Source organism: Arachis ipaensis, chromosome B09 (assembly GCF_000816755.2).
Source record: "Arachis ipaensis cultivar K30076 chromosome B09, Araip1.1, whole genome shotgun sequence".
Taxonomy (NCBI): Eukaryota; Viridiplantae; Streptophyta; class Magnoliopsida; order Fabales; family Fabaceae; genus Arachis; species Arachis ipaensis.
Genome location: NC_029793.2, coordinates 18151136 through 18163640, shown reverse-complemented (window position 1 = coordinate 18163640; position 12505 = coordinate 18151136). Strand labels below are relative to the sequence as shown.

The window sequence follows — 12505 nt, the reverse complement described above, 5'->3', positions numbered from 1 at the left end:
ATGGCTAGTGACTATTGAAACTCAAGACTTATCAAGAAAGACACTAGTAACTAATCAAGAAAGACAGCAATGCAATTTTGCACACTGCCATTGTACACTATTACTCTCTATCCTTAATATCCCCCCTCAAACTGAGGTATAGGTTCTGAAATACTCTCTATCCTTATACCTATCAAATAGGTGTTGTGACAGTGGTTTTGTTAAGCAATCTATAATCTGATCAAAAGAGGGAATATACACAATATAAAGAGATTTCTGGTTAACTAGGTCCCTTAGAAAATACAGATCTAACTCCAAATGCTTACATCTGTTATAAAGTATAGGATTTGCCACAAGAAGACACGCACTCTGATTATCACAGTAGATAGTAGGCACCACGGTTTGAGGTATCCGAAGCTCTTGTAGAAGCTGTTGTAAGGACATAATTTCTGTTTGAGCTGCAAACATAGCCTTGTATTTTGCCTCCATGCTACTTCTACTCACTTTAGTTTGTTTGTTGTTCTTCCAAGATATAAGGTTGTTCCCAAGATATACACAGAATCCAGAGATAGACTTTCTATCCTCTAAATTTCCTCCCCAATCTGCATCTGCAAAAGAGAAAATTCAAAAATCAGCAGCTTTTGTGAACACAATCCCATGATCCAGCGTACCTTGCAAGTATCTAAGGATTCTTTTTACACTTTTCCAATGAAGCAAAGTTGAACTGTACACAAATTGGGACACATGATTAACAGCAAATGTGATATCAGGCTTTGTCATAGTGAGATACTACAGTGCACCCACTATAGACCTATATTGTGTTGGATTTTTAAACGGTTCTGAATCATTGGAGAAGAGTTTGACATCTGTAGCCATTGGTGTAGGTAATGGTTTAGAATTATGCATTTCTGCCTTTAGAAGCAACTCCCTTGTGTATATGGCTTGAGAGTGCATCATGTCACCATGAGGGAGATAAGTTGCCTCTAAGCCTAAGTAGTTAAACCTGCCAAGATCTTTCAGCGGAAAAATTCTGTTCAATTGAGATATCAATAGTTCAATTTCTTTTGAATTATTGCCCGTTGCAATAATGTCATCCATATATACTAATAAATAGATTACATGAGACTGATTATGTTTGATGAACAATGAAATGTCTGATTTTGTATTCTTAAAACCAAATTGGAACAAGGTATCTTCTAATGGCTTGAACCAAGCTCTAGCAGCTTGTTTCAAGTTAGGAGCTTGTTTTAAGCCATAGATTACTTTATTTAGTTTGCAAACTAAATGACTATTGGTACTAACATATCCTTGTGGTTAGGCCATAAAGACATTCTCTTCCAATCTGCCATTCAAAAAAGCATTATCAAAGTCAAATTGTCTTAATGGCCAACCTAAGACTTATAATCAAATTTATGTTTATTATAAAGTCTTAAATAAGGAAAGCAAGCACATCCAAAAACTTTAAAGAAGGCAAAATGTGGTTTATGATGGAATAAAATTTCATAAGGACTCTTATTATCTAAAACATGTGTAGACAACCTATTTATGATATAGACAGAGGTAACAAATGCATCTTCCCAAAATTAGAAGGGAAGAGATGCAGAAGCAAGAAGGGACAGTCCCATATCTGTGAATTCTCTATGTTTCCTTTCCACACTTCCTTGTTGGTGATGTGTGTAAGGACACGACTGTCTATGGTGAATGCCCTGAGTGTTAAGAAAATCAACAAATATTGTAGATAAAAATTCAACTCCTTTATCAGTTTGTAAAGCCTTAATCTAGTGTCCTGTCTGTTTTTTCATAAGTCTTTTATAGTTTTGAAAAGCTAGTAAAGATTGAAATTGATTTTCAAGCAAGAAGATAACTGTCAATTTAGAAAAACCATCAACAAAGCATGCATAGTATCTAAATCCATTTCTGGAATTAACCGTGGCAGGTCCCCAAAGATAAGCAAAAACACATTCTAATGGTTAATGATATGTAGTTAGAGTTTCATTAAAGTGAAGTCTATGCATTTTAGCCAATGGACAAATTTCACACATATATTGTAAAGATGATTCAGAATTAGAGATAGGAATAGAATACTGATTCATTACTATATGAACTGTTTTCATTGCACAGAGGCGAAGTCTTTTATGACACAAGATTGTATTATTACTATTCTGATTACAGGAATTGTTAAAAGCACAAAAATTAGGAGGATTGGTTTCTTGATTGCTAATCTTATCTGAATTACATTGTATTGAAATAGAAAGATAATTATTACTAAAAGGTTTATGAGAATAGGTAGAGTTGTAAGATAAAGCAGATTTCTCAGAAACATGCCTAGGAACTCTGAGATTGTGAAAGGAATAGATCCCATTTCTAGCTATGCCCTGTAGGAGAAACTCCCTGGTATCCTTATCACAAATAAGGCAGAAATCAGGCCAGAATTCAAAAAAGACACCATTATCAGCTGTAAACCTAGAAACGCTAAGCAGATTTTAGGAAATTTAGGGTACATGGAGTAAATTTTGTAATTGAAAAGTAACATTAGCATATGGATCATGCAAAATTGAAGAACCATAGTTTTGAATGGCAATACATGACCCATTACCTACATACACTTGATCGGAGTCATTGTTGCTCGCAGTGGAAGTTAGCAAATTGGATGGATCGGGAGTCAAGTGATGGCTTGCACCAGAATCTACAAGCCAAGCAGCATCACTTATGGAGGAGGAGGAAGAGCCTGTGAGATATACACTTGGTTGATGGAAACTTGAAGGTGGTGGTGGAGGTTGAGCATTAAGGTAAGGAGGCTGAGAAGATGAGTTAGGGTTTCCAGAATTATGATTAAAAGACTGATCAAACCTATGATAGCAGTTCTGTAAGGTTCCACATCGGTTGGGGAGGGGAACGAAGCATGCCTTATAAGGGTGTGGATACCTCTCCCTAGCATGACGCATTTTGACGAGTGAGTGTGGGAGGCTTCGGCTATCATCCCTATCGTCAAAGGCAAAACCGTGAGGTCTTGTGTGCCAAAGCAGACAATATATCGTGCTAGCGGGTGGTCTAGGCTGTTACAAATGGTATCAGAGCTGGAGCCTGGATTGATGTGCCAGCGAAGGCGCTGGACTCCCTTAGGGAGGTGGATTGTAAGGTCCCACATCGGCTGGGGAGGGAAACGAAGCATGCCTTATAAAGGTGTGGATACCTCTCCCTAGCATGACGCGTTTTGACGAGTGAGTGTGGGGGGCTTCGGCTATCATCCCTATCGTCAAAGGCAAAATCGTGAGACCTTGTGTGCCAAAGCGGACAATATCGTGCTAGCGGGTGGTCTGGGCTGTTACAAGTTCCATACCACATAACCCATCCTTCCACACAGTTGACACTGCATTCTTTTGTTATTGTTGTTGTATCCAAATCTGCCTCCTCCTCTACTATTTCTGCCTCCACGTCCTCTTCTAAAAGCATTACCTCTGTTGGGATCAAAATTCTGAGAAAGGTTCTGCACATAATGGGCTATAGGCATGCCAGAGGTTGGTTTCTTGAAGCGTTCATGCATTTCTTCATGGGAAAGCAAAAATGTTGCAGCCTCTACAATCCTAAAAGACCCTCTCTTTGTTGTTACGGAAGAAATATACACGGTATATTCTTCAGAAAGACCCTCAATAATAGCCTGAAGATGATCATCTTATGGCACTTCATATCCCACAGCAAATAGAGCATCAACAATTCTTCTAATTTTGGACAAGTAATCAGCAGTCGAACCTGTTTTCTTGCACGATCTCAATTGACTCTTCAGACTTTGAACATGAGCAGAAGAGGCTGCCTAAAAGTAATCATCAATCTTCGCCCATACTTCAGAAAATCTTGAGAGGTGAATCACTTTGTTCTTGAAGCAATTAGTCATGGAAGCAACGAGCCATGTTGTGAGGGTTCTATCTCTCTGGCGCCAGGTTTTGTATTCTTCAGATTCTGTTACCGTTTTCTTGGTAGCATCAGTTGTAAAATGCTCAGGAATCTTGGAGGAGTCAAGATGACTTTCAAGACCAAGACTCTCAATAGTGAGAATTGCAAATTACCTCTATGTAGAGTAGTTATCTTCATTTAGTTTTTCAGCAATTGGGGAGAAGGTCTTCTTTGTTGAATCAGAAAGGATGATTTCCATTGTGGAGCTGAAACTAAGCAATAGGCTCTTGATATCATAAAAGATTCAGAGAAGGTAAGAAAGAACAGTAAGCTCAGCTCTATGAGAAAGAGTAGTGATAGGTTTGAAAGGAAAAGAAAAATTAAAACAGAGACAAAAACTTGTAATGAGAGTAATCAAGCATCATTTCATTTCAGAAATATACACCTTTACTAAGCCAAGTTTGTTCTATATATACACGGTTAGTGACTATTGAAGCTTAAGACTTAGTGACTATTTAAACTCAAGACTTATCAAGAAAGACACTAGTAACTAATCAAGAAAGACATCAATGCAAAGAAAGACAGCAATGCAATTTTGCACACTGCTATTATACACTATTACTCTCTATCCTTAATAGAAAATTCAAGAAAGCATATCTTTTAGATAGCAACTTCACTAGGTAGACAATGAAAATTGTGAACAATGGGTTACATATCTAGTCCACTAAAATCTAATTAATTTAAATGTTAAAATTTAAAATTAAAATTAACTTTCATTTTTTAACCTATTGTTTACGTTGTTCAGAAAAAGCATTGTTCCACCAGCCGGCATGTCAATTCTGATGACGACGTCGATTTGAGAGAGCAGGTACTAGAGCTCATCCGGAGCGTTCACCAACAGACTTAGCAGCTGCAGCAGTCTGAGAAGAAGTATCAGGAGATCTTCACACGCACCTCAGATATTGATTCTCTCAGGTTGGAGTGGAGGTAGGAGCTGGAACAGCTTCAAAAAATGAAGAACAGATGGCGGTATACCAAAATAAAATGCGGGCCAGTGGCAGCAGCGCTGCTACAAGAGCACCGACATCACTGCATAGTCCGCTGGCTCAGTAGGATCGGGGGGATGACAACAATGATGACTATCAAGATCGTTAGTTATTAGAGTTTTGTTGTAGATTGTTTCATTGTATATTCTATTTTTTTATTTTTAATTTTTTTGTATACTTGATATTTAATTTTCCATATTTGGCTTCATTATATATTCTATTATTTAGATTTTGACAACTAATTGTGCAAAGAAACAAATTTAAATAATAATAAAAAAACAGAATTTGACCAGCTATTGTGTAAAAAAAAATAAAAAAAATAGATTTGTCATCGTATTTATTAGGGACAAAATCCGACGGTAATAGTAGAGCGCCAAGATTACTGGCGGGACTTTTCTAATAGTAATTACTGGTGGATTCATCAATAAAGAATTTGTCGCAAAATCCGACAGTAACTAATTACCGGCAGGGTTATACCGTCGGATTAATTCTGACGAAAAATTCGTCGATAAACCTAATGGTACTCAAAAAAAAAATTTGTAGTGTTAGAAGATAAATAAAATTACCTGAAATTCTTGATTTTGTATGCTTTGTTTTTGTTTCTGTCAAAGCTGTCTTGTCTTTTGAAATATTGTGGGAAGCGTAACACTAAAAAATCACTCCTAGGTATACGTATTTATAGGACGCCAAAGATTTAATGTGGTTTTTTAGAGGTAAGAGTTCTGATCATTTTTTTAAATAGTTGAAAAGGAGTATAATAACACCTTATACTACTGCATCATACATAACTAAAAGGAGTGCAACTTCATGCTTAATTTTTAGTAGAAGAACTTTACATTAAGTTTTAAAATGTAAGAAGCTATAGGATAAGTATAACGCTAAACAACATTTATTTGATGTTGAGGCATCATTCCAAAGTGAAGTTCTGAGACCTCATACCAGGCAATGAATGACAGCAATATTTTTTGGATCACTTGATAGCCATGAATGCACACTTCCACAAAAATCTTTGATCATTTCAAGGGGCGGTAAATTATTATCGTCTCCGTTGCTTAGATACCAAGTTTTGAATAAAATTCTTGGTAACATAATTGATCATGTGATTCTGTAAATTCAAGTCATCAACTTTTTTGTGGCCCCTGCTTTGTAAATTTCAACCCCATTTGGTTGATATTTCAGTTTCCACGCTGATGACAACGTATCTATGACACAAGCATAATCATTGTAAGATGTAGAATGCTAAAGATTCATGCATGGCATAAAAATTAACCAGGGTGAATACCTATACCGACTTCTGATAATTTTTTCGATCAATAAATAAAATAAAGTCTCGCTACACGTACAAGCTTTTTTGTTAAACAAGTCCAACCAAGTTAATTCTACTTAACAAAACCTGTTTACATAACACGCGCGTGAAATCACGCCATCTTGTATCACGCGTTCTTCCTCCTCCTCCTCCTTCTTCTTCTTCTCCTTCTTCTTTGCGTTTCTCTTTGTTTCTTTCGTGTTCTTTATTTTTTTTTCTTCTATTGTTGCTGTATTATTTTCCTCGTCCTCTTTTTATTGATTTTGTAATCTTATATATTTTTTCCTTCTTTATTTGATTTTTTCTCCCAAAAAAAATTATGAGAAACTGAAATAAGCAGCAAAAAATGAGGAAGAATAGGAAGAGTTTTGAATTAAACATAACTTATCAGAATAAAAATAAACTGAAAATTCTTAACAATAACACATAAATTTTTTAATTTTAATTTTGCTACAAATACACAAAAATAGTTTTTTAATGCTGTATTTTTTTTTTCTTTTTTTCTTTTAGTTGAATGAACGTAAGTTCATCCTCTTCCTAGTAATTTTGTAACATTATGTGTTTCTTCTTTTTCTTTGTTTGATTTTTTCTTTTTTTTTTATTAAGAGAGTAAAATAAGAAGAAGATGATAATGATGAAGAAGGAAGAGGAGGAGTTTTGAGTTTATCAGGAAATAATATCGAAATTTTTTAACCGATACATAGAAACTTCTCAATTTTTACACCGAAATTTAAGAGGGTTATCATTAAGTAATTTCGGTGCATTGATGGTTATCATTAAGTAATTTTTGTGCATTCTAGATTTAATTTCGGTGCATTCTTGATCTAAATAAGGTGTACTTTTGGTCTAAAGTTGTTTTCAGAATGCACCTCAATTAACTCTGAAATTAGAATAAAAATACACCGAAATTTTTTAACAATAACACATAAATTTTGTAGTTTTTACACCGAAATTTTGCTACAAATGCACAAAAATATTTTCTTTAATGCTGTATTTTTTTCCTTCTTTTTTTGTCTTATTTCTTTCTTTCTTTTAGTTAAATGAATGTAGGTTCATTCTCTTCTAAAATTTTGCAACATTATGTGTTTTGTCGTTTTTTTGTTTGATTTTTTTTATTTTTATTAAGAGAGTAAAATAAGAAGAAATTTGAGAAGGTAAATAAGAAAGAAAAAATAAATATGAAAAAAATTCTAGTTACACTCTAACAATAATGATGAAAAAGAAAAAGAAAAAATAGCAAAAAAATGAAGAAAAAAAAGTGGAAGAGTTATATATATTATTGACGTTGAAACTTATCAACGGGCAATCGCATCAGGCTCATTAATTTTAATATGATAATATGATGTGTGTAACTCAACGTTATGAATGTTTGAGGGGTTAATACAGTAATGTGACGGCGTTAGTTAGCTGAATAGGGACTAGAAATTGGACCGTCCGATTTCTTTGTGGGAGAAAGGAGTGCACAAATCGGACGGTCCGATTTGTGGATAATGAAAAAATTTGATCATAGTAATCGGACCGTCCGATTACATGAGGCTGAGATATTTACGAGTGGTTCACTAAAATCGGATGGTCTGATTTGCTGCATGCTAAAAATTTTGAATTCGAATGTGATCAAAATCGGACGGTCCGATTTCAATGCGTAATAAAAATAAACTGTTGATATGCGGTCGGACCGTCAAATTTATGGTTTTATATATACCTCAACATTACCCGAAGTCTCCATTTCTTGTTAGTCTCTGAAATCTCTCTTCTGAAACCCCTATAATTCTTTCTTCTTCTTCTTCATTGTTTCGGCACCAACTTTCATGTTCATCGTTTGAAGATCCTATTTTTCCAAGTTTGAGAGTGTTTCATGTGAGTATATCATAATGGATGATAGAGTATTGTTAAAGGTTTATTATCATGGGCAGATTTTATTACAAACAGCTGAAGGTGTAAAATTTGTGTGTGAAAATCCATTCGAGATTGTTATTCCATTCACGTTGTCGTTTGAAGGATTAAAAGGTGTAATTTGTGAGAACATGGATTCTCAAACATGTAGGAGAATATCGTGCATTTTGTACAGGAACCTAGTATCTGTATTTGGTGGGTTCGTTCAGTTTCAAACCAAATATGTAACCGATGAAGCGAGCATGCAAGATATGTTTTCAGTGTACATGGAAACTCGCTTACGGATATCGTTCATCGAGCTGTATATTGAGTTCGAGCAGTCGAAAGCAGACTGGAATATTGAGCTGGAAAATTATAATAGTGATAGTAAGGAGGAGTTCGAAAGTAATTATGAATGCCTTGATCCGGGTGGAGATGAAGATCAGGCCGACGACACTATGCAGGCAGATGTAGCTGATGTGGCAAATGCACTAGTAAACCAGCATCCGTTTGTGGAGCCTACTTTCATGCGCTCGCTGAATTTGGAGGCCATGCATACACCGGAATTTCCTGAGTATATGAATGCAGGTATGTAGTTTTGATACAATGTATGATAGATTAATATGACAAATTGATTAGCTAGCATGACCAACATGTGATCAGTAGAAATGGTAGTTTATTGTGCATGGTTTTTTTTACCTAGTAACTAGTGTAGTTGTCAAGATCGGATCAGAACGGATCGGCTTGTTCGACCCGACCGAACCGGTCCGACCGGAACGGACCGGTTTGACCGGACTAAACCAGTTCAAATGTTAACAGGTGAACCGGTCGTCTAACCGGATCGGTTGGTTGGTTGGACCGCACATGGACACGAATACCAAACAAGTAACAACCCATAGGATATAAATATGTTGATATATTGATATTAATTGTGTTATCTTTTTTTTTGTTCATTTTAATTTTATTTTTATAATTTTATATTTTGATTTAATTATGACTGAGTCAACCGATTAAACCAGCTACCCGGTCGTATGACCTGGTTGATAACCGGTTCGGTTCTGATAACTATGGTAATTAGTGTTGACTTTTTTGGTTGATTTTTTTTGTATTTAATTGCTTATTTATATTTATATGTTTAATTTATAATTATTAATCAGAATACATAATTTGTGGTGTAAATGTAGCAGAGCTTCCTGTTGTAGCGGATGGTGAATTCACTGTGGGATGAAATTCAGTTCTAGGGAGGCAGTGATTAAGGCGATGAAAGATTATACAATCCGTCGAGGCGTTGATTATCGGGTGTACGAGTTGGAGCCAACAACATTCTATGCTAAATGTACACAGTACGGTACTGGTTGTGACTGGGCTGATCAGGGTGAGTAAAATGTGCAAAAAATACTGCTGGGAGATAAGGAGGTACAATGGTAGTCACACGTGCACTCGAGCCACCATTTCTCAAGATCATTCGAAATTGGGTTCCGACACAATTGCAGAGGCAATTAAGCCTTTGGTAGAAGTCGACACATCTATAAAGGTCAAATCAGTCATTGCGGAAGTACAGTCGAAGTTTAATTACACCGTAAGTTATCGCAAAGCCTGGTTAGCAAAGTAGAAGGCAGTGGAGTCAATTTTCGGCGGGTGGGAAGCTTCGTACGAAACTTTGCAAATATGGTTTGAGGCCATGTGTCACAAAGAGCCATCGGCAGTCGTTCACTTTGAAACAATGCCTGCGTACCAGGGTGATGACTTGGTTCCTAACATCCGTGTCTTACATCGAACCCTTTTAAAAGCAGACGGAGTATATCTATTAGCGCTTCGGCGTGGAGGATCAGTCCTAAGGTCGTAGCCTTTTCCCTTTTCGCTTGTGGCTGTACCTATCGAAATACAACAAATGCTAATAAAATGTATAACTAAATTAAATGTAGCTTATACATTGTATTCACGCGAATAAATTATTTTACCTACACTAGGCGCTGGATCGTCGCCATGGGAGTCGTGATCATCATCATCCGCATTCTCATCTTCATCCCCATCCTCATCCTCATCCTCATCCTCATCTAGATGATCTACTAGGTAGTCATCAGCCTCATCAGCAGCTGCCTTATTACTCTCCTGAATTAGACTCATCGGAATACGCCGTGGGTTCCTGCTCTGTATGATACCTCCGATGGCAGCATCACTCCTACTCGAATCAATAGAATGTCGACCGCCAGAATGTGATGAGGATGTGTGGTGTCGAGCTCTCAAGTCTAAAGACATCCTACCTGAAGCAATATCACTCGGATGCTGCGGAGCCATGAATCCAAGTAATTGGCTAAATGAGGCTTGTTCTCCTGAGTCAAAATGTGGAACACCCCAATACTGTTGATGTAATGGAACTGATGGAGTAAAGTAATCTGCGGGTTGAGTCTGAGGAATATATGACTGAGGCTCCTCTTGTGTTTCTGGCTGAGAAACTGGGGGTGGTGGTGGGGACGGTGATGGAGGCGGCGGTTCTGGTTGCTGTTGTTGGTTTTCCTGATCATCCGCTGGATGACCCTCTTGATTCTCTTGAATTGCGAGATCGGTCAGTTGCAAGTGGGCACCATATGTCCCCCGATACCATTGCATGTAAATATCCAAAGGATTATGTAATGGAACCAGTGGATCAGCAAGAATGTGACTATACCGATTCGTCCATTGCATCACCCAGAATGAGTGCACATCGGACCAATCTTCATTCTTAGGTCCAGTCAAGACCTCGCCATGTGCATCACCTAGGTCCCGCGCTTGATGAGGCACACCCTGAGTCAAACCAAACTATCTCCTCAACCTATCAGACGCATGCCACTCAATGCATTCAAAAGAGATCAGTGGCACGGTTGCACTCCAAATAACCGAGTGGTGGCGGATGTCAGCCGGAATCACACTCGCCTCAAATGCGATCAACTGCATAAGCCTCCCAAACAAACTGAACACATTGAAGGTAACAGAGTATTACACACCAGATAATAATGCGGCTAATCAGAAATATAAAAATAACTGAATATCACATACTTGTCCTTCCTACAGATCGTCCAATACCCTCCTATAGTGAGCAAGAGAATGATATCTGTAATGCCGATGATCACGTTCCCAATTACGCCAGCTGACATCAAACAGCCGTTATATAAATATTTATGATAAAATTCTCAACTAAAACATGATGCACTTATTCAAAGCAGATGTTGCTTGAACTTACCTGTTTGCAAGCGGAAAGACTCGAGGATTGGCTGGTATCAGGGAGAGAAATGGTAAACGAAGCCAAGCCCAGGTAAGTAGAAGGGTCAGCAGTCCATCAATCTCCTTGCAGTCGACACGAGTGGCCCTACACAATGCTCTATACAAGTGCGCCAAACATGCCGAACCCCAACTAAATTCTTTGATCCCGCTAAAGTTACGGAGCAACGGCAGAAATTTTCAGTGCACTCCTGTCCCAGACTTGTCCCCAAACATAATTGTCCCAAATAATAACATTATATGGCACTTTACATACCTCTGAATTTGAATATCATTATCTAAGACTAAATGATCCTTCGGTCTCCGAAACCAAGTCAACTTTACGAAACTTCCTCTGCAATCTGTCTTCCTGGGTGCAACACCAAAATGATGGAGGCATTCGACCTCTAATGCCTCAAACTACTCAGAGTCGGTCCTGTAACTGGAATACCATTTGTCGGAAGGCCAAAAATTATCGCCACATCCTCCAACGTCACGGCACACTCACCAACTGGAAAATGGAACGTATAAGTCTCGGGCTGCCATCTCTCGATCAGAGCATTAACCAATGTCGATTGACATTGGACAACTCCAATCTGAGAAACGTGATAAAATCCAGTCTCTGGCAAATGCCCCTCCACAATTAGATTATATGGATCCGGTGGCAAATAATGATCACATATTAACATCCGTGTACCCTACAAAATATAGCCATATATCATATTAACCAAATATAACCATACTTAATTAACATACAATATTTAACATTCTACCATTCTCATTATCAAATAAGCAACCTAACATAATTAATAAACCTTAAATGAATCTAAAATACCCATCTATTTATTACTATTATTTCCATCAGAACTATATTTTCTAAAATCTAAATCCTATTAATTTCTTAAGGTGTTTGCTACGGTACAATGATAAATTTATATGTACCAATATATTTAAAATATAGACAAATAACAACAAGACATATGAAATTTATTTTCCACGTCAGCATTTAAATTTTTTTTTAAATATATATTATATCACCACTTTTATTATAATATCCTTTTAATTAAATAAAAATAAAAAATATTTTTATTTAATTTTATAAAAAATCTTAAACATCCTTACTTTATTCGATTAAACAAAAATACTCTTTAAAATTGATCAAATTTTAGCATTT

The 12505-nt window shown here is 36.8% G+C and overlaps 1 protein-coding gene across 1 annotated transcript in view; it reads right to left on the bottom strand.

Moving 5' to 3' along the window:
* Positions 1–1077, bottom strand: part of LOC107615196 (uncharacterized mitochondrial protein AtMg00810-like) — a 3323-nt gene extending 2246 nt beyond the window's left edge. The window contains exons 1-3 of the mRNA XM_016317297.1: positions 791–1077; positions 651–703; positions 306–587 (exon numbers count right to left, since the gene is read on the bottom strand). Of these exons, the coding sequence (XP_016172783.1) occupies positions 306–587; positions 651–703; positions 791–1077 (622 nt within the window). The remainder of the gene's footprint in view (positions 1–305; positions 588–650; positions 704–790) is intronic.